Here is a 21,737-nt window from a genome sequence, read left to right as displayed (position 1 = left end):
TCCCTCAATGAACCGCAGCTCCCCGAGTGTCAACAGCACTCGTGCAGCTCCAGACCACAATGGTACCACTGTCGGGCAAGACTGTAGGCAAGACAGTTATCTTGCCACTCACTTGTGTTGCAATACATGTTTTCCCTCAATGAACCGCAGCTCCCCTAGTGTCAACAGCACTCGTGCAACTCCAGACCATGATGCTAGCATCACTATGACTGTAGACAAGACACAGTTATCTTGCTACTCATTTGCGTTGGAATACAAGTTCTCCTTCAATGAACCGCAGCTCCCCTACTGTCAACAGCACTCGTGCATCCATTTCTCCTGAGAAGACATAATGTCTTAAAATGCGTGCTGAAATGTGAGCGGTGTCACACTCACACAAACGCAGGTTGCATAATGGCAATGCTCCAAATGCAAAGCTCAAAATAGAAAATGAGTGCTGAAATGATTAATTCATGTAAGCAAAGATTAATCCTTCTGAAAAAGCACCTCTTTCTCATCGGCTTTGCCTCACTATTGTCCGCTTCCGCTTTTCATTAGACGTTTTTATTGCACGTCCATAAAGCGCAATCTGGTATTATTTTACTACCTGCAGTTTGATGAGCTAACATGATGATAAGACACTTCCATTTGAAGCTGATAAAGCATTGACTATATCGTGCTATATTGGAATATGATATGATGAATATGATGGTATATTCATGCTTTTCTACATGATGGAAAGGATGGATGCTCCTGTCTACTGGCGTGGTATTGCTACTGTATGTTGTGTTATCACCAACAACCAGCAGACGACAACACAGCCACGCCCTCACAGATCATGGAGACATTACTACACAAATCCTTCTCAAAGGTTACTCACTGCACTACAAACCTACACTGCAATCACACTGTTTTCCCACCACGCTATCAATGCCAACACGCTTAAAAATTAACCTTTTTTGTCAGAGGCGATGACATGGTGAGCTATTAACCATGTCATGGACGAGGACATGGGGCATATACTGGACATGACGACTACATAAACAGTAGGGAGAGATTCTCTATTGGACAGGAGGGCTTTGTTGTTTTTAAAGACCGATGACGACTACAAAAAAACTGAATCAAGATCCTCGATGTGACAGGATGCATCTGCTGGTTTATTTCATAGGAGTAAATGTTGTTATTTTTAGCTCTACTACAAAAAATAACCTACATGACAGTAGGGCTATGTTGTTTTAAAGGACCTACTGCTAGTCAAAGATTCTGGGGTCTACAGTTTTTCTATAGGACCAACTGTAAAAACACTAGTCAAAGATCCTCAATATGACAGGAGTGTTATGCTGTTTTTAAGCTTGAATGCAAAAAAAGCTTGTCAAAGATTCTTTATATACAGGACCACTCCATTGCAGCTTTGAAGGACCTACTCAAAAAAAAAAAAAAAAAAACGCTAGCCAAAGATCCTTTACATGACTGGAGACTGGAGGGGGGTCAACTGCAAAAACACTAGTCAAAGATCCTCAATATGACAGGAGTGTTGGTATGACAGGAGAGTATGGTGTTTTTAAGCTTGTCAAAGATCCTTTATATACAGGACCACTGCAGCGTTGATGGAACCTACTCCAAAAACAAAACAAACAAAAAAAACACTAGTCAAAGATCCTCTATATGACAGGACGACTCTGCTGTTATTTGAATACCAATTACACAAAAGCTAGTCAAAGATGCTCTATATGACAAGAAGATTATGCTATGAATCTTTGACGGACCTACTCTAAAAAAAAACAAAAAAACAAAAAAACACTATTCAAAGATCCTCTATATAACAGGTGAGCACTGCTGTTTTTTTTACGGACCTCTGCAGTCAAAGATCCTGCACAGAACTGAAGGAACTGAATATTTTTTTTAAGGACCAACTGCAAAAAATACTAGTCAAAGATCCTCTATATGACTAATCAAAGATGCTCTATGTGACAAGAACACAATGCTAGGAATCTACTTTACTACTAAAATGCTAGTAAGATCCTCTGTATGCTATATGCTGTTTTAGGGACCTACTTAAGAAAAAAACGCTAGTCCAAGATCCTTTATATGACTGGACCTTAGCTGCTTTTAAGGACCTACCGCAAAAACAAAAAAAAAATTCGCTACATGACAGGAGAGTGCTGCTGTTTTTAAGGACCGACTCCAAAAATGCTTGTCAAAGATCCTCTATTAGTACATGGACCTACCGAAAGCACTAGTCAAAGATCCTCTATATAAGTGGAGAAATATGCTGTTCATTAGGACCTACTGGAAAAACTTTAGTAAAAAATGAATGTGTCTGTAGGAATTGTCCATTTGTGAGGAGGTCATAGGTCACTGGAAGCAGAAAAGGTCCTGATTGAAACCGAAAAAAGTCCTAAAATGAAAAGACTGCTGGGTTTTTTGTGCTGCCATGCTAATGCTAAATGCTAATCCCAAACCTCCAGTCATTTTCATGCATTTTACCGGTAGAGATGTTATGCAAGCGTCTTACTTTACGGTGTGGGAGAATTATGATGAAATCCACCTTCTCGCCCTTCCTCTTTTCTCGCATTTGGTCAAAGTCATCGATGACGATTTCGATTTCCACTTCCTCCTCGAGGTGACACTGATGAGCAGTTAAAAGTCATCATGAGACGTCGCCTGCGATGATAAAACTGAGATATGGTTATCGTGATGTGATAAGGGAACGTCCTCAATTCGACTAAAAATCACGGATGGATTAACAGCCTGATTTGACATTAATAAGAAGCATCCAAGCAACAAACAGTACTTGAAGTATACATACTGTAGTATGTGTACTACTACATTCCTCTGCTGCTCACATGCACTGTTTAAGATCTCATGTTGATGGGGGTCACAATCGGTTCACTTCATCACATCATCGCTCTTCCCTGACGTATTTTGGCTACGACTATCAAAAAACGCCATCTGGTTTGCGTGCAAATTAGGAATTTCCTGTACTGCTTCCTGGCACCAGCATGTTCAATGTTAAACATTGCATCCATGCTACCTTCAGGGGCTTCATTACTTCAATTTGTAAAAAAACAAATGCAGAAAACATTCATTAATTTTCTACTGTGTATCCTCACAAGGGTCACAAGGGATGCTGGAGCCTACCCCAGGCAGGGTACACCCTGGACTGGTCGTCATTCCTTAACATTCATTAAACTTTCAGACCGTTTTAGTGTAGTAAATACATCTGCATCTTATACTTTTGATGATGTGTGTCTTTATTTGAGGAGCCCAGAGAGGGGCTAACGTCATTGCAGCACCCCAATGAATGCGTTGCTGAGATGCAATACAGTATGGAGTTGGTTTTTTTTAATATTCATATTGGCACATGTTTGTATATTTGAGTGTGAAGTTGCTGTATGATGACTTTAGTGACTGTTTTAAATTTATATATAATATTTTTATACACTATACTGTTATATACAATCACAGGGCACATATAGACAAACAACCATTCACACTCACATTCATACCTATGGACAATTTGGAGTTGCTAATTAACCTAGCATGTTTTTGGAATGTGGGAGGAAACCGGAGTACCTGGAGAAAATCCATGCAACTCCAACAAAATGCAAACTTCGCACAAAGATAGCCGAGGTTGGAATTGAACCCGGGTCTCCTAGCTGTGAGGCCAGCGTGTTAACCACAGTCTACAGGCTATGGGGACTTTATCAATTAGTGTATGTGTTTGTGTCGATAGGGGCTTTAATTCATGGATAAGATGAATGGGGAATCAGGTGGGTAAAAAAATGAAATAAAGATGGAGTTTTGGATTTAAAAAAAAGAAAAAAGGTAAAAAAAATATTAAAAAAAAGAAAAAAATCAGCACAAGAAAGACAAGCAAAATTTGGATATTTCTGAATTAAAAAAAAAATAAATAAAGCAAAAATAGAAAGAAAACAATAAAAAACACCATCATTCATCACCATCAGCATTGACAGTAAAAGTGACTTAAAAGTGACTTATCAGACTTACACGGTGTTCGAGTGGTTAGCACGCAGGACTCACAGCTAGGAGACCCGGGTTCAATCCCACCCTCGGCCATCTCTGTGTAGGTTTTCTCCGGGTACTCCGGTTTCCTCCCACATTCCAAAAACATGCTAGGTTAATTAGCGACTCCAAATTGTCCATAGGTATGAATGTGAGTGTGAATGGTTGTTTGTCTATATGTGCCCTGTGATTGGCTGGGGACCAGTCCAGGGTGTACCCCGCCTCTCGCCCGAAGACAGCTGGGATAGGCTCCAGCACCCCCCACAACCCTTGTGAGGATAAGCGGTAGAAAATGAATGAATTAATGAATATTGTTGTTGCCACTGGGCTACCCAGCATGCCTTGCGGGCACTTGTGATCAACATCTTAAGTTACCTCTTGCCCGGAGACAGCTGGGATAGGCTCCAGCACCCTTGCAACCCTCGGTACAAAATGAATGAATGAATGTTTGTTCTAATTCTTTCCGATATAAACAAACACAAATCATGTGACTTTAACCCGGAGGGAAATGATTATAATCTGCACCCCCCCGTCCTCTTTTGTAAACAGTTGTTGTTGTTGTTGTTTTTTTTGGGCTGCTTACATAACAGCATGTTACATCACCATCATCAGCATCTTGTGCCGCCATCTTGCAGCATCTGTGATGACTGACGACGCGGGCCACTTCATTAGGTACCCCTGCACGACAAAGGGAAGCTGTGTGGTTTTAAAATGCTTCTTTTAGCAGTGAGATGGTAATGTGAGACGTGTGTGTGTGTGTGTGCAGGAAACCCTACGCCCGTGAGTAAGTCTATCTGTCCCGCAGAGCAGTAAGAGCACGGGAGCATGAAGACAAATCTGAACCGTCTTGCGGGATGAAGGTGCAATGAATGAGGAGGAGGAGGGAGGAGGTAATAAGTCAATGAATGTGATTGTTGTGTTTAAACGCACTTTGCTTGGGAGGCGTCGCTGAATAGACTCTTCCTTCAGATGGAGGAGGTTCCTTTTGGGACACACCCGTACTCCTTGATTATCAGGCTAATGGGCTAACGTGGTGGTGCACTGATAGGAGAGGAGCTATAGGCGCCAACTGACAAACATGAACACTTATATAACGAGGTGTGGACGTGTTTGGACCAAAAGTCCCCAACAGGACTTTCACAGGAAGACCATTGTTGGTCCGTTTTGGTTTCTTGTTGGAAGGATGCAGCCATGCATCACAGTTTAAGGCTTAACTCCTCCTCTCTCCCAACATAGGAAGGTCACCTTCAATAACCCCCGTCTGGTCACATGACCCAAACTGTCAATACAGTAGCGTGGGAGACCTAGCGACAGGACACTACATTACACACACCTGCAAGTCCAGCAATAAAAAAGGTGTTTTTTAAATATAATGTAATAATAGTTCATTTAACTAATAACATGTTTAGACACGGGTGGGACACATGAGGACAGGAAAGGAGCTAATATGTTGGACACAGGTGGAAGAACTAGTTGGTTTGACACAGGTGGGACATTAGATAACAGGAAATAAGGAATAGTGTTGGACACAGTTGAATAACTGGTTGGTTAGACACAGATAGGACATTAGAAGACAGGAAATAAATAATAATGTTGGACACAGATGGAAGACAAGTAAAGAACAGGTTGATTCGACACAGGTGCGACATTGGAGGACAGGAAATATAAGGAATAGTGTTGGACACAGGTGTAAGACAAGTGAAGAACTGAATAGTTTGACACAAGTAGGACATTAGAAGACAGGAAAGGAGCTAATATGTTGGACACAGGTGGAAGACAGTGAAAAACCAACAGGTTGGACACAGGTAGGACATTAGAAGACAGGAAAGGAGCTAATATGTTGGACACAGGTGGAAGACAAGGGATATGACAGGTGGGACATTAGAAGACAGGAAATAAGGAATAGTGTTGGACACAGGTGGAAGACAGTGAAAAACCAACTGAGGACTCAGACTCAGGTGGGACATTGGAGGACAGGAAATAAGTAAAAATGTTGGACACAGGTGGAAGACAGGTAAAGAACAGGTTGGTTCGACACAGGTAGGACATTAGAAGACAGGAAATAAGTAATAATGTTGGACACAGGTGGAAGACAAGTAAAGAACAGGTTGGTTCGACACAGGTAGGACATTAGAAGACAGGAAATAAGTAATAATGTTGGACACAGGTGGAAGACAGTGAAAAACTGACTGGTTCGACACAGGTGGGACATTAGAAGACAGGAAATAAGTAATAATGTTGGACACAGGTGGAAGACAGTGAAAAACTGACTGGTTCGACACAGGTGGGACATTAGAAGACAGGAAATAAGGAATAATGTTGGACACAGTTGGAGAACTGGTTGGTTTGACACAGGTAGGACATTAGAAGACAGGAAATAAGTGACAATGTTGGACACAAGTGGAAGACAGTGAAAAACCGACTGGTTCGACACAGGTGGGACATTAGAAGACAGGAAATAAGTAATTATGTTGGACACAGATGGAAGACAAGTAAAGAACAGGTTGGTTCGACACATGAAAGACATTAGAAGACAGGAAATAAGTAATAGTGTTGGACACAGATGGAAGACAAGTAAAGAAAAGGTTGGTTGGACACAGGTAGGACATTAGAAAACAGGAAATAAGTAATAGTGTTGGACACAGTTGGACAACAAGGGAAGAACTAGTTGGTTCGACACAGGTAGGACATTAGAAGACAGGAAATAAGTAAGTGTTAAGTGTTGGACACAGTTGAAGAACTAGTTGGTTCAACAAAGGTAGGACATTAGAAGACTCCTGTCTTATTGGACAGAGGAGCAAACTGATTGATCTGACACAGGTGGAAGACAGGAGGACAGCAAGAACCTGATTTATTGGACACAGATGGGAACTTTGGTTGGAAATGGACGGAAAAGGTAGGGATGAATTCTGGATTATCTGTAACAGGTGGAAGACATTGAGCTCAGGGGACATAATAAATCAAATCCCTGATTGTTGCGTGGGAGGACTCGGAAGACAAAAAAATGAGAAAAGAAAAGCAAGAAGTGTGAACTGCGGAGACACTGGTGAACTGATGGCAGTGAGATTGGGACATGCGGGCGTCCATGCAGTAGAGATATGGAATCAAACACGTCTTTCTGGCTAGCGGTATCTCACACAGCAGCACAATAGTGTGAAAGGAAGGAACGGGCGTGCTTGCTGTGATATGCTGTGATATGTCCAACAATTGCCTGAAACTGACAAACAATTGACTTTTCTTAGCATGTTTTTAAGCTAACAAAGCTAGCAAAATATGTGAACTATTTTAGCAAAAGGAAGACACTGAAAGCCTGCTTGATAATCACACGCTAGTGTCATGTCTCACACACACATGACTGACATGACTGGATGAAGCAACAAGATGTTCGATAGCCCACAGGGTGTGTGTTGTGTGTGTGTGTGTGTGTGTGTGTGCATCAATAAAATCCATGTAAACATCGGCATTTGTGAGTCCAGTCCAGTGTAGCTAATGTTTTGACCTTGTAAAAATGACCTTTGCATCAGTTGGTGAGGTGTCGAAAAAAAAAAGAGGCCACGTGTGTGTGTGTGTGTATGCGTGTGTGTACCATGACGTGCCGCAGCGAGGTCATCCAGCTGTCACAACAGATTAAAAACACACACACACACAAAAATGCAGCGTCAGTGTGATAACAAGACAGTAGGCAAAATTAACCACACTTCATTTCATAATAATAATAATAATAATAATTGTAATACATTTTCTCTATATGGACATTAACATGACTTTTTTTGCTTAGTTATATAACTACACAAATGATTGAAATTCATATAATTATAAATATTAATATTATAATTAGTGTATAATATTAATAATTTTTGTTTAATTATTATTTTTAATTGTTTTAAGTTGTTTTAATTGTAATTTTTATTGTTTTATTTGTCATACAGTAGCTTAGCACAGAAGTACATGTCCGCTAGCACATTTTTTTGCTGCTCTTTTCAAACCACGAAAAAAAGAAAGCGCTAACATAAAGCACTATCTCCCTGTTAGCATGCTAATTTACAGGAAAACTGCACCTCTTTTGGGTATTTTGCCCATAATCCACAATCCCGTAAATGAGTTAGCATTAGCTAGCCGTCATGGGAGGCACCTATTACAATGATGCGGACCTAGCATATACATATACAATACATAATTGACTTGGATTTTAACCAAGATACAGCGATATTGTTATTGTAGCAGCTAACGTTTATCCGGCGGAGTAATACGACGCCTCAAGCCACTGCAAAGGAACAGACAAATAGAGCGGATACCATTGGCTCTCAATTTCGCCACAAAGACTCAAAAAGATGCATCAACATTTTTTACTTACAAGTCTTGTGCTGGAAGACACAGCCACAGCGTTGTGAAATCACTACACCTAGGAAAATAGTTCCGGTAATGTTTTAAATCATCAAAATACATGTTATTATCAATGTACCTGTTAACGCATGAGGACAACATATATATAAAACAATAAAATATGATAAAACCTGGTTGAAGGTTTTTTTTTTAGGGTTTTATCATCGAAATAATGCAATGTTAGCTGGATCATGCTAGCTTGTTTTCTATTGCTAGAACACCCAGAGAAGAGTAAGAAATGTTTTCATTATTTTTTTTTCCCCCCAAAATTTTTTCCTTAAAGGGCAAGCGTCACTTTTGAGGTCAACTTGTCTTATTTAGTAGTAAGCTTATTTGGTTTTTGGGTGTGTGCTAGCTTTAACGCTAACATTTGAGGCTAACATTAGCGGCAGTAGCTTTTATTATCATTAATCATAGCCTGAATTTGTCGTTTTTGCTCATAAAGGCGCCAAGCTAGCGCTAACTAACAGTCTGTGTTGTTTTGTTGTGTTTTACAAAGATATTAAACTCCAATCTAACTGGACTGTTGAGTGACAAGCGTTAGCGACGCCTGATTGGCATCGTTTTGTCACGCTTTGATGAGTTAGCGCGAAGATAAAAACTCAAGCGACGCCACTTGTTTAAGCGCAGAAAGTTATCAACGCCGTTGTTTGCTGATACGTTGCATCTTGTGTTATTAAACATGATGTCCGTATTGAGGGCGCTAGTGCTAGCGGTGTGCTGAGTCAAGGACTTTACACCCATGCTGCAAGTTAGGTGTTGACTAAAATAGCTCTCATGTTCCTGTCAGTTGTTGTCACCGAGGTGAGAGGTCAAGTGCTGTATCAGAGGGTCAGATGTGGTATATCCCGGAGGTTAGCGGGGGCCCCCGCGTGATGACATTTATAACTCCCCGATGATCACGTTTTTAAATACACAGCACAAAGAAAGCATTTGTTAGCTTTAATGTGACGCTGTGAGGGGTTTTAAATGGCTGATAACAGGAATAGTGTTAAATAGCTAGCACAAGTATCTATCTTTAGCTTTAGCGCCACGTTGCCAAGCTTTTTAATGACTTACGGCATGTAAAACATGTCCTTGTGCTTGTGGGGAAGCTAGGTTAGCTTTTAAGATACATAACAAAGGTTTTACTTGAAGAGCAGAGAGGTTAGAGAGGCAGGAAAGGTGCAAGTGTGAAACATGAAGTTTATGAAAATGGCAAAAATGCTATGCTGTCAACATTAGAATGCTAACAAGCAACACCCAGCATGGTGGAGCTAAATGTCTGTATGTGTTAATACTTAGGAAAATGTCAAAAATTGTTACTTAATAATATTAGCATGATAACACTAACATGGTAACACCTGACATGACATCTATAAGTGTTTACATAGGTTTCTACTCATGAAAACAGCATTTAGCATGCTAAAAATGCTAATGTTAGCATGCTAAATGTTGCACGTAAGCAACAGTATGCCAAGTATTGCGCCTTGGCGTACCTGGCGTACATTATGTCATCATTTCATGTCTATCTGACAATGCTAATATTAGCATGCTAACACCATCATGGTAACACCTGGCATGACAGCACTAATGACATGACAGCACTAATTGCTCATATAGGTTTCTACTCAGAAAACAGAATTTAGCATGCTAACAATGCTAATGTTAGCATGCTAAATGTTGCACAAAAGCAACAGTACAATACAGGGGTATTGTACCTTGCTGGCATACATTATGTCATCATTTCATGTCCATCAGACAATGCTAATATTAGCATGCTAACACCATCATGGTAACACCTGACATGACAGCACTAAGTGCTTATATAGGTTTCTACTAATGAAAACAGCATTTAGCATGCTAGCAATGCAAATGTTAGCATGCTAAATGTTGCACGAAAGCAACAGTACAATACAGGGGTATTGTACCTTGCTGGCATACATTATGTCATGATTTCATGTCCATCAGACAATGCTAATATTAGCATGCTAACATTAACATGGTAACACCTGACATGACAGCACTAATGACATGACAGCACTAATTGCTCATATAGGTTTCTACTCAGGCAAACAGCATTTAGCATGCTAGCAATGCTAATGTTAGCATGCTAAATGTTGCATGGAAGCAACAGTACAACACAGGGGTATTGTACCTTGCTGGCGTACATTATGTCATCATTTCATGACTATCAGACAATCTTATCTTAGTACCAATAAAGAAAACAGAAGGCACTGGTTTAAGTTTTAAAATAGATTTATTCCACTGGTCAAGTATCCACTTCCAAAATAGGATAACACACAACTACTGGCACAATAAGGCATTTTTTCTTCCTTAAAAATTCAATGAATTACAATCTTTTTTTATTCATAATGATTCAGGATGAAAAGCAGTGGGGAGATGTTGTTTCTAACTCATAAACTGAGCGTGTAATTTTGTCGTTTGGCAGCATCTCGTCTTCTTGGCTGTGTTGATTGTGCGCTTTTTCAGCTTTGTGACACACTTTCTTTTGACACATTCACATCATTTACACAAAATGGAATAAAAACACAACAGGGTGACACATAGGCAGGTTTGGGGGACGTGCAGTGGCGAAGAGTTAGCCTGGCGCCCCTGGTGTCCTGTCGTGATGGATGTGTGAGAATCCAATAAATCGATAAGCGGGTCAGTCGTGCAACGCCGGCGGCCAACGTCTGGTCCATGTTTAGCGTCCTGAGAACTCCCAAAAAAAAAAAGATGCTGGCTTCTTTCCTGCATAGTGACCCCCCCTGCTAAGTGCTCCACAGGGCTTTCAATCAACTGGAATCAAATTCCATGTCGGGAATATTGGACGGAGGTGGAGATACGTGAGCTTTGGTGCGCACTGTAATTCCAGGACTAAAAAGAGGGGGGTGGGGGGAAGTGGGTGTGGGAGGGGTAAGAACATGCTCACTTGAAGAAAGCGCGGACTTGGCGACCTTTGAGCGGCTGCGGGGGACGGTAGTTGTCCACCATGCAGCACTCAGCCTCACCCTCGGCGGTGAAAAGCAGGCTGCGGAATTTGGCCATCTGTGGAGAGACCATGACACGTCTGTGACTGTCACTCACGTCCAGAGTCGCTGACTCGCGGCTAGTTTTGCGGCGGCGTCCACGCGGAGGTTATGTTTACGCTTATAACCACTTGTCCAAATGATTTTCATCCCGGGAGAATATGAAAGGCCGTCCAATTACTTCTGGACAGAACTTCGGTAACATCCCAAGGTTACGTCCTGGATCTCCCATGATGCACCTCTCCTATTAGTAATGGTCACGCTAACATGACAACAACCTTGTCCAAATAATAGCTATTCATAGAGACCTGCAAAAATGACGCTGTAATACACATGCCAGGCCACTAGTTGGCGCTGTCACTTTATGCTATGTATAAAAATATACTTCCATAAATTTGTCCAATGTTGTTATTTTGTTCCCCAACTCGTATCTCTAATGTTTGTATTTTACAAACGTTAGGTCAATAAAATGACAGTATTTATCCGTTTAAGTACGCTAGCTTAAGTTAGGCTAACGCAGAGACGTGTGTCGTCATACCTGCGCCGAGCTGACGCTGATGGGATCCTTGCAAACGATCCAGGTGACGCTCTCCAGCAAAGGAGGAGTGGTCAGGGAGCCATCATAGGTCCAGTAGTCCAGGCAAGGGGGGAGCAAGGTGGCGGGATCGAATCCCGTGAAGGTGGTCTGCTTGCCCTAAAAAAAAAAAAAAAATTTTATTTTTTAATCTAAACATGACAATATGGGTATCATACTTTAGTCTTGATGGCACTGAAGGCATCCAGAACCTTCTGGAGGCTGGCATTTTCATCACCAATCTGAAAGGAGTGGAAAACAAACATTTTAATCAAGATATAATCATAATACATGTACAAATTATATTTGTTTTGGTATATTAACCTGCAGGAAAACTCCCACGACAGCAAGTCCGTCTGGTTTGCTAGCAGCTTCGCCAAAGCTGGCGTATTTGGTGTTCCAGTGCACCAGATGAAGCTGTGGATCGGACCAAGAATGCCACATGAATCAACACAATCGTTCTCAAACATTTTACACCAAGTACTACCGAAGTGGCTCGCCATATATTCAATGACATGTGGAGGCCCGCCAATGATACATTGACTTGCTACCTGTTCGCCCCTGCTCATGAACACATCATAATAGGCATGGAATATGAATGTAGCTTGTGGTTACAACACCGTACAGTACAGTAGATGGGATTGGAACTCAAAAGTACCTGGTCTGTCAGAGAATAAGAAGATGTAGCAAGACGGATTAATTTTTGTCTTGCTTTTAATGTTTATTTTGCTCACTTTTTGCTTCTCATTGCATCCGTTCATTCATTTATTTTCTACCGCTTATCCTCACGAGGGTCGTGGGGGTTGCTGGAGCCTATCCCAGCTGTCTTCAGGCGAGAGGCGGGGTACACCCTGGACCGGTCGCCAGCCAATCACAGGGCACATATAGACAAACCATTCACACTCACATTCATACCTATGGACAATTTGGAGTCACCAATTAACCTAGCATGTTTTTGGAATGTGGGAGGAAACCGGAGTACCCGGAGAACATGCAAACTCCACACAGAGATGGCCAAGGGTGGAATTGAACCCTGGTCTCCTAGCTACATCCCGGTTAAATATGCAAATTATATGATGCCGTCATTAACCTGCGCTCTGTAAGAAACTGACATTTCTTCAATATCATTTTATTTTTATTTGAAAAAATCTTCCCGAGTACCACAGAATGGAGACTGTGTACCACCAACGGGAACCGCGCCACAATTTGTCAATCAGTTGACTTGTACGCATGTACAGAGGTACTGTACATGTGTTTCGGGTGGAAATAAGCAGGAATTTCCTCCCACTGCAAAGCCATAATGTGCAATAAACCGTGCAATAACTGTGCAATAAATCTGTGGCTTGATTAGCAAGCTTCTTGATTGGTATTACTTTGATTTTGCACTTTCTATGGTCTGGAATTTCCTCATAATGTCATTTTAGCCAATCAAAAGCCTGAAGAAAGTCATTTCAGGAAAAGGCACAATAATGGGAATTCTGGAAGAAGGGAGGGGGGGGATGATGGGAAGCCGAAATAAACCCAAAAGCATGTTTTGTCAAGTAAGCGGATTACTTCATCCGTCCTCATGATATCAGATTAGACACCCATCACGCAGAGTATCCTAACCTCAGCGGGGTACTTGTTCCCGGCCACCGTGTGCTCGGAGCCCCTGTCGTCAGAAGCCCCCCAGTGGAAGTGGAACTGCTTGAGCCGGTACACACCCGAGATGGGACCGCCGGTCAGAACTGCATGGGACAAAAACATAAAGAGTGAGAGCCAATGAGAAGTCCCCGAAACGGAATATAAAGGGTGACAGCGGCAGACGGCCGTCTTTCCCGGGAGGCCACTTCCTCCTGCTATTCACCTGAGGGGGTCAAGTCTTGAATTGTAACATCCTGTTACGTCATGCGGTTATTTATAAACACGCTAGCTTCCTCTACTACAACACACGTCTGATCTTTTATTAAATATCTGTCACACACACACATGATGCGTGACTAAATGTCACTCGGCGAAAACGGGAAACGGGGATCACCTTAAAGATCTTCCACCCTCGTTTCTTTTATTCTGTGTTTCTATTTGCACTAAACCATCCCGAGTAGATTATGTAACCGTAATCTCTACACACACATCTAATCTGGACAAAGGAGGGTGGGCCATCTTTTAATAACGACAACATAAATTCTGCAAGCATCTGTTAGGGGCGACACTAAATAGTAAAGGCGTAAATTGTCATAAAATTATAAAATTCCATCTTTTATTGAAATATTTGGACTTTACTCCCAGCATAATATTATAATATAATATTTCACCATCATCTTTTTTTCCCTCATAACATTAACACTTTTTTCTCTTCTTAAAATGATTATTGCTATTATAATGCCATGGAAATACTACTTTATTGTTTTTAATTTTAATGTTTCATTCTCATAAAATGATTTAATTTCCTAAAATAACATATTTAAATGTTTTAATAATAAATAATAATATACAATATAATAATAAATGTAAAAATGACAACTTTATTCTTGTAATATATACATTTTATTTAATAAAATTACATCTTCATTCCCATAAAATCCTTACTGAACATTGCCACCATATTATTATGGAATTATTTCATTTTCTTCCCTTGTAAAATGACTACTTTATTCCTGTAATAGTAGAATATTTACATTCGCATAATGTAATTCATGTAATAGTTCCACATTATTGTCATAAAAGGGTGACCTTTGTCTCATACTATTACAATTAATCATTGAAGATATAATATTAACTATATTATTTTATTTGGGAAGATTATTATTACTTTATTTGGGGAATGTTTTTGTTATTATTTAGGTTTTTTCCCCACCCTTTAAAATGATGATTTTATTCTTGCAATAGTCTGATTTTTGGTTCATTCATCATCTACTTATGACTAATTCTCATATTATTTCACATATTATTGTCAAATGTTATTTTATTTTAGCGCCTCAAATATTTTTTTGTGTGCTTTTGTTCTAATTTGCTGCAGAGGTCTGCTTTGTTCTTGGAATGAACCACCATTCTCCCTCTTGTACCGTCTATTCAGCTACCCAGCAGCAAAAACTGAGTGCTCACTGTACAAATATTGGTACACAATAAAATCACGCATGCATTTTTATGAATGCTATGTTTATATTATTTTCCCTGCACTATATGACGTCACACACAAGCTGCTTGCATGCACGGCGGTACTCACTGGAGCTGTCGGTGTCATCCATGAAGGTGACCTGGAAGGAATGGCCATTGTTGAGGATGTCCAGGCAGGTGGACGGGTCGTACTTGAGGTTGAGCGGCTTCAGCCCGCCGTCGTAGGACGCATGGCCCGGTACGATGTCAATGGGGGACTGACGCGGTCCGTTGGCGATGGGGAAAGAATCCACCCATTTGTCTGGTCCTGAAGAGGGACAAAATATGTTTGATGCAGAATATCACATGGTGCAAAAATAATCCACCTGCACGCTTTAATTGCTTAGAATACAATAATAATAATAATAATAATAATTACCGTTATTCGCAGCGTATCCCCATGCATGAGCCATTTTTGGACCAATGAGGTTTTGCAAGAGCTGCTGCAGTAAAGCCCCCATCTGGCAGCTGGACGCTTGTATATATATGTATGCACCCCCCACTCGCCCCCTCCCTTACTGAAGCCGCCTTATAAATACGGAGGACCGGAGCCGAGTCCACTCAGCGACACAAGTCTGGATTCAGTGGATCGATAGTAGCTTTTCTGTCTCCTACAATAAATCCACAGTGGAAACCCAACCCGAACTCACAAAATGCTGCAATAACGGAAGGTACAACCATGCTTTCATTCGTTACTCTTGCACCGATATCCGAACTGCACGGTTCTGCATGACAGAATGGTTCGGCTTCCACCTTCTTTATGACGCCGTCTCTCTACTCTGTATACGTATGCCACCTACGTGCCTTTAAATGGAGTAGATCCACAACAATAGGTCTCCCCGAGTGCTGTCGGTATGAGGGAAATAAAGCTGTCCCGAGTGAAATAGATGTTTACGGAGGTGAAGAAAGGCCATTCTTTGAATTGTTATGTGCTCCAAAGCCTTGACGTTTAATCATTCTATAGGTTGCTATGAGTGAACGCATAATCCATACACTGTGGTGGTGCTACAGTGACACCTGCAGGCGGCTAAGGAAATCACAGTAAATAGTAAGATAATACTGTAGTAAAATATCACAATATACTCATACAATATCACATATTCAACAATTAAATTAATATAATTAACTCTATTAAAATATACACGAACATTTTGGGAGCAGCTGTACACAAACGAGCATTTATTTTGATGCGCATTCAAACAGGAAGTCACCAATCTCAACTTCCTGCTTACAATAATGTACAACCGCTAGCCTGAAAAGTCTGAATTTCTAATAATTACTTGTTTTAAGGTACATTACCTTAATTGGGAATACAAAGGGTTCGTTAAAAGTCACAAAACATATTTTAAAATTAATTAAATATCGACATTTTGTAGCGCCCCTTCAATACGGGTTTCACAATAATAGTAGCATGTTTTGAAGGTTATTCCGCGAAAATATTGTAACAGCTACTTATAAACAAAATAAGCGAGCTGGTTAACCTTTTTTTTTTACTAAAAAAAAACACATTAATGAGGTAAAGAAAATGTACTCACCGAGCAAGAAATCCTCCTGTTGACGGTCTTATAATGATGACGTCATCCATGATGGACGCTTAGCTCTCCGGAACATAAACACCAACGTGTCCACACCGATAGGTACGTAAAGTACAGATTCATATTTATTTCTCTCTTAATGAACAACTACAGAGCAATTAAATGCGTTCTAGCACCGGTGACACGTAAATAATCAATAATTGTTCGACAAAAGATGAAAATAACATGCAGTCAAATGGAATGTTAGCATGTAGCATTACTCCATGTGTTTCCCGATATGATGTCATACTTGTATTTGTGTTTTAAATTTAGTGTAGAGTAGATCATGAATAGAACCACGTTGCGTTACTAGAATGTTTAGGTAATATTCTTCTATAACCATCTGTATATTACTGTATTTTACATAGAACTGTTTTGATCTGATTGTTTACAGTATTTATGAATATGTAAGACATGAATGACTGATTTACTCTCCAACCAGACAACATGGGCAAAAACAAGCAAAGGGTAAAAAAAACGACAAATGTCTTCCAAGTGGCCAGCATGCACATGAAGGCCAAAAACAAAGCAAAACCTGTGAGGACGACGCTCAAACATGTAAGCTTATTTATTATTACTATATTAAATCTCATTTTTGTGTTAGTGCTCCAGTGTAACCTGTGCCTCCGCAGATCAACGCAGTGAAGAACGAGAAGGTGGAAAACCTCAATCAGATCTTCTCTGAGGTCCAGAGGGATGTGATCAGTGTTTCCAAAAGTGTGGCTCCGGAACCAAAGAAACAAACGCCGGTGAGAATACGATTAGGTGGTCGGGTCATATGTGTTGATATAATCTGCTGAAATGTCTTTCTTTTAGATTGCCAAAGAGCCGCCAAAGGAATGTGTGAACGTTGACAACGCTGCTCAGCTCTTCTCTCAGCTATGATACTCTATTATACTGTAGCTACCGGATAGCTAAGTGAAAGGTTTTGGTTTCTTTTGCAACCCTACAGATGACTAAGTAGAACAATAAATCATGTAAAACTTGTACATTTCCTATTATTTATTGTCATGCTACTATAAGGAAACGCAATTAAGCTTATTTTTAACCAACTTCATCATTCCAATAACATTTTCTCAGAGTGTATTGAACTCTAAAGCGATGGAAAAGCTGACATTTGTAATGTAAATAAAGCAAGTATACTGTCTGACTGCAATACTCGTCAATGTCCACAGGGTGGTGCTGTAGGCGGGTTTATCCACATTCATATGGACCTGTGTACATTGGAGAAAGCTTCCAGAATCCCAATGAGGACTGGAAGGGCCTATTTGAAGCATGTCACCCTCCCTCCCTCCTCCAACACGTCTCACTGCGACACAACTAAACGTCACTCTTTAGGAGTGTGTGTCCGTTCACTCCCACACATCCATTCTACAAGGAGAAGCCTCCTCCTCTCTTCCATGGATGAATGGCTTTCTGCTCTGTGAAATGTTGCACTCACATTCAAAAGAGGTACTCCTCCTTGGATTAAACAGTAAGGTCAAAAAGCGCTTCATGTAACTCAAGGTAGAATGTCACGTTTGTTAAATGTTGTGCAACACTAAGAGAGAGAAAGAGAGAGAGAGGGTTTGGTCCAAATTGAATTTTGTTGTTGACACATTTGGATGTAATGTGCACCCTAGCGTCTCGGCACATAAAAGATTAATTTCACTAGATTTGGGCTACATGAATTTGAATATTCCAATTAAAGGCACATTTAGAAACGATCCGGGAGGAATGTAGGATAGATGGTTTAATTTAAAACCCCCAAACAACTACATATTCATAAAGTGTTGTGCGAGTACCAGTTGTGGTACTCTGGCGCCATCTAGAGGTAAGCAGGAACAACAGTTTTTAAGATAATGTATCAACAGCTGTAGCTAGTTAGCGGTGAGCTAGCTTGGTGGCTAGAAGAAATATAATGTATAAGAGTGACATTTTATCAAGTTTATATATCACATGTAGTTAAAAAATGCCTCAACATCAAGTGGAAGCTAAAAAAAAACCCAACCAAACAAATGGAATGTCGCAAAATCAAAACATGACCAAAGGTTGCCACTTGTGTTAGCTTGTCAGACTAATGCTAATTTCGCTAAAATTGAATGGATGTTACCTACGAGCTAGCTTGATGGCTAGAAGAAACATAATGTATAACAGTGATATTTTATCTAGTTTATCTATCACATATAGTTAAAAATTGGCTCAACATCAACATCAATTGGAAGCTAAAAAAACCCCCAACCAAATGGAATGTCGCAAAATCAAAACATGACCAAAGGTTGCCACTTGTGTTAGCTTGTCAGGCGAATGCTAAATGTCGTTAAAATTGAGTGTAAATGTTACCTGCGAGCTAGCTTGGTGGCTAGAAGAAATATAATGTATAAGAGTGACATTTTATCTAGTTTATCTATCACATATAGTTAAAAATTGGCTCAACATCAAATGGAAGCTTAAAAAAACCCCAGCCAAACAAATGGAATGTCGCAAAATCAAAACATGACCGAAGGTTGCCACTTGTGTTAGCTTGTCAGGCTAATGCTAAATGTCATTAAAATTGAGCTAATGTCGCTAAAATTGAGTGTAAATGTTACCTGCTTGAAGACATCCGGATACAACGCTGTAAACTGACGTATAGAGGTCCTCGCCATCCATCATCCATGACACCGAATGCCTTCGTTTATAACATTAACTTTCCTGGCTCTGCTCATATTAGCCGCAGCAGGTGTGTTGCCAAATGTAGTAATATTACCTCCACGTCATCTTACTAATGGTTGGCACATTTACTTCTTCCTCGGATGCCTTCATCATCACTTTTCTGTAGGGATTACACAGCACATATCCTTGTTATGGCTAACCTTTCCAAAAAGGTTGCACCATTTCATCTGACATTTTACAAGCTGAACAGTTACCGCTTGTCGTTTCTCTCAGCATTCATCTCTACGATGCGCCGCCAAATCCCCCGGAGGCAGCATGCGTGCCGTCAGAATAGCATTTACATTAACGCCATTCATCAAATACTAATTATCTTACACGCCATGCATCAAAAATACGACACAAAATCACTGATATGTATGATGCTCAGAGACGAGATTAGCATTCACTGAGAGACAAAGCTTTATAAGTTATCACGTGTCAACAAACTAAGATGATTTATTCGGAGTGATGCTCTCCATGAATGTAAATTTCACACTAATGCTATTGTGTTGTGGTGGGCAAACCCGTTCATTTCAGTGAACCGGATCATTCCGGTTTATTCAGTAAAAAGATCCGTTCATTTCATTCATTTGGGTTATTTTGGTAGACCCGGTCGGCCGTATCGAGTCAGTCCATTCACTAATGTTCACGTTCGTTGAACGATTCGTTCACGTACCTTGAAATCTGAAGTATTATAACAGCCCTCCGGATCCGAACATCTCAGCTCCCCGGTCCACAATAATAAAAATTATTATTTTACACATATACATATATATATATATATACATATATATATATATATATACACACATATATATATATATATATATATATATATATACACACATATATATATATATATATATATACATATATATACATATATACATATACATATATATATACACACACATTTTATATATATTTATAATATATATAATACATAAAAAGTATTATTTTATATATATATATATTTTAAAATATATATTATATATAATATATGATAATATATTATATATAATATATAATAATAAGGGCGGCACGGTGGTCTAGGGGTTAGCGCACAGACCTCACAGCTAGGAGACCAGGGTTCAATCCCACCCTTAGGCATCTCTGTGTGGAGTTTGCATGTTCTCCCCGTGCATGCGTGGGTTTTCTCCGGGTACTCCGGTTTCCTCCCACATTCCAAAAACATGCTAGGTTAATTGGCGACTCACATCCATAGGTATGAATGTGAGTGTGAATGGTTGTTTGTCTATATGTGCCCTGTGATTGGCTGGCGACCAGTCTAGGGTGTACCCCGCCTTACGCCCGAAGACAGCTGGGATAGGCTCCAGCACCCCCCGCGACCCTCGTGAGGAAAAGCGGTAGAAAATGAATGAATGAATGTAATAATAATTTTTATTATTGTGGACCGGGGAGCTGAGACGTTCGGATCTGGAGGATATATTTTATATATATATATTTTTTTATATAGTGTGTCGGTCATGAATGAACGGCCGACGAGTGTCGGTCAGTTAGTGGTGTGTCGGTCATGAACGAACGGGTCAAAAGAACTAGTCAGAAAGACCGAGACAGAGAGATTGACTCGGTCTTTCAGTCAGCTAACCCCACCCACTCACAGAGCGAAGCACAATGATAGGATAAGACAGGCAAGCACGCAGATAATCCCGCCCTACAAAGGGAACGGTGAACTGACTCTCCAGTCAATCAAAAAAAAAAAGCATTTGCAACTGAACGGGTATTTTAGGGGCGGTGACCTTGTTTATTCCGTTCATAAAAAAACAGAACTAGTTCTTTTGACCCGTTCGTTCATAACTGACACATCATTTCTATTGTGGGCCAAAATGATTCAATGGACGTGCATTTACGCTCATGCTATGTTAAAAAGTGAAAAATAATTTGGCAAAACATGAACGATCGTCACCATTCTGCATGTGTACAAAAATGCTACAATGCTAAAATGTTACAATGAACATAAATGCTCGCCTCTAAGCATTAAAGTCCATTCAAAAAGTGTGTTTTTGTGCTGTATCCTGTTGATGGATTTAGTTTGTAGTATTTCTGGAGACATACTCCTTCTACTACCCTTTAGAAGCAATTTCTCCACAGTGATGATAAAAGGAAGGTAACAGCGTGGGGTTAATGAGGACCGACAGGGTCTGCAACACACCATTACGCTGCAGCTTGAGTGGTGTGACTGCACACAGCTGCTCCCATTTGCTTTGTGTTAGACTGTGAAACATTCTCACACACACATACACACACACACCTGCTCTGATACTATAGTTGGCCACCAGGTAATTAAGGCTCATAATTAAAGTACTAGGATCAAAATGAATTGTACACATGTGAACTAGGCAAGTGGGAGATTTCGTCAAA

The 21,737-nt window shown here is 40.2% G+C and overlaps 2 protein-coding genes and 1 long non-coding RNA gene across 4 annotated transcripts; 1 reads left to right on the top strand and 2 right to left on the bottom strand.

Annotated features, from left to right (window-relative positions):
* Positions 1-253: 253 nt before the first annotated feature.
* LOC131108916 (uncharacterized) lies at positions 254-20,032 on the bottom strand. The gene is made up of 3 exons (XR_009120563.1): positions 19,571-20,032; positions 19,253-19,476; positions 254-2,643 (listed from the first exon to the last, which is right to left on the bottom strand). It is a non-coding gene; the product is annotated as an uncharacterized LOC131108916 (long non-coding RNA).
* LOC131108913 (carbonic anhydrase 1-like) lies at positions 10,609-15,635 on the bottom strand. Its single transcript, XM_058060348.1, has 7 exons — positions 15,488-15,635; positions 15,179-15,376; positions 13,582-13,700; positions 12,298-12,390; positions 12,153-12,215; positions 11,938-12,093; positions 10,609-11,418 (listed from the first exon to the last, which is right to left on the bottom strand). The coding sequence occupies exons 1-7, from the start codon at positions 15,567-15,569 to the stop codon at positions 11,299-11,301; spliced, it is 831 nt and encodes a 276-aa protein (XP_057916331.1). The 5' UTR covers positions 15,570-15,635; the 3' UTR covers positions 10,609-11,298.
* Positions 15,648-17,829, top strand: rbis (ribosomal biogenesis factor). Of its 2 annotated transcripts, none has more exons than XM_058060350.1 (4): positions 15,648-15,779; positions 17,125-17,240; positions 17,315-17,431; positions 17,499-17,829. In XM_058060350.1, exons 2-4 carry the CDS (start codon positions 17,130-17,132, stop codon positions 17,565-17,567), a joined length of 297 nt encoding a protein of 98 aa, XP_057916333.1. In that variant the 5' UTR covers positions 15,648-15,779; positions 17,125-17,129; the 3' UTR covers positions 17,568-17,829. The 2 variants fall into 2 exon arrangements, with proteins under 2 accessions (XP_057916333.1, XP_057916332.1); XM_058060349.1 differs by lacking the exon at positions 15,648-15,779 and adding an exon at positions 16,590-16,745.
* Positions 20,033-21,737: the final 1,705 nt, after the last annotated feature.

This window comes from Doryrhamphus excisus, chromosome 21 (genome assembly GCF_030265055.1).
Source record: "Doryrhamphus excisus isolate RoL2022-K1 chromosome 21, RoL_Dexc_1.0, whole genome shotgun sequence".
Taxonomy (NCBI): Eukaryota; Metazoa; Chordata; class Actinopteri; order Syngnathiformes; family Syngnathidae; genus Doryrhamphus; species Doryrhamphus excisus.
This window is presented reverse-complemented; position numbering and strand designations above follow the sequence as displayed.

What these genes read in the sequence shown, in the direction of transcription:
- LOC131108913 (XM_058060348.1), bottom strand. Translation starts at nt 15,569, where the DNA reads ATGGGGGCTTTACTGCAGCAGCTCTTGCAAAACCTCATTGGTCCAAAA. An exon ending in GGAACAAGTACCCCGCTGAG is followed by an intron (nt 12,391 to 13,581) that starts GTTAGGATACTC and finishes TCCGATCCACAG; the next exon opens with CTTCATCTGGTGCACTGGAA. An exon ending in TCGTGGGAGTTTTCCTGCAG is followed by an intron (nt 12,216 to 12,297) that starts GTTAATATACCA and finishes CACTCCTTTCAG; the next exon opens with ATTGGTGATGAAAATGCCAG.
- rbis (XM_058060350.1), top strand. Translation starts at nt 17,130, where the DNA reads ATGGGCAAAAACAAGCAAAGGGTAAAAAAAACGACAAATGTCTTCCAA. An exon ending in TGAGGACGACGCTCAAACAT is followed by an intron (nt 17,241 to 17,314) that starts GTAAGCTTATTT and finishes GTGCCTCCGCAG; the next exon opens with ATCAACGCAGTGAAGAACGA. An exon ending in AACCAAAGAAACAAACGCCG is followed by an intron (nt 17,432 to 17,498) that starts GTGAGAATACGA and finishes TCTTTCTTTTAG; the next exon opens with ATTGCCAAAGAGCCGCCAAA.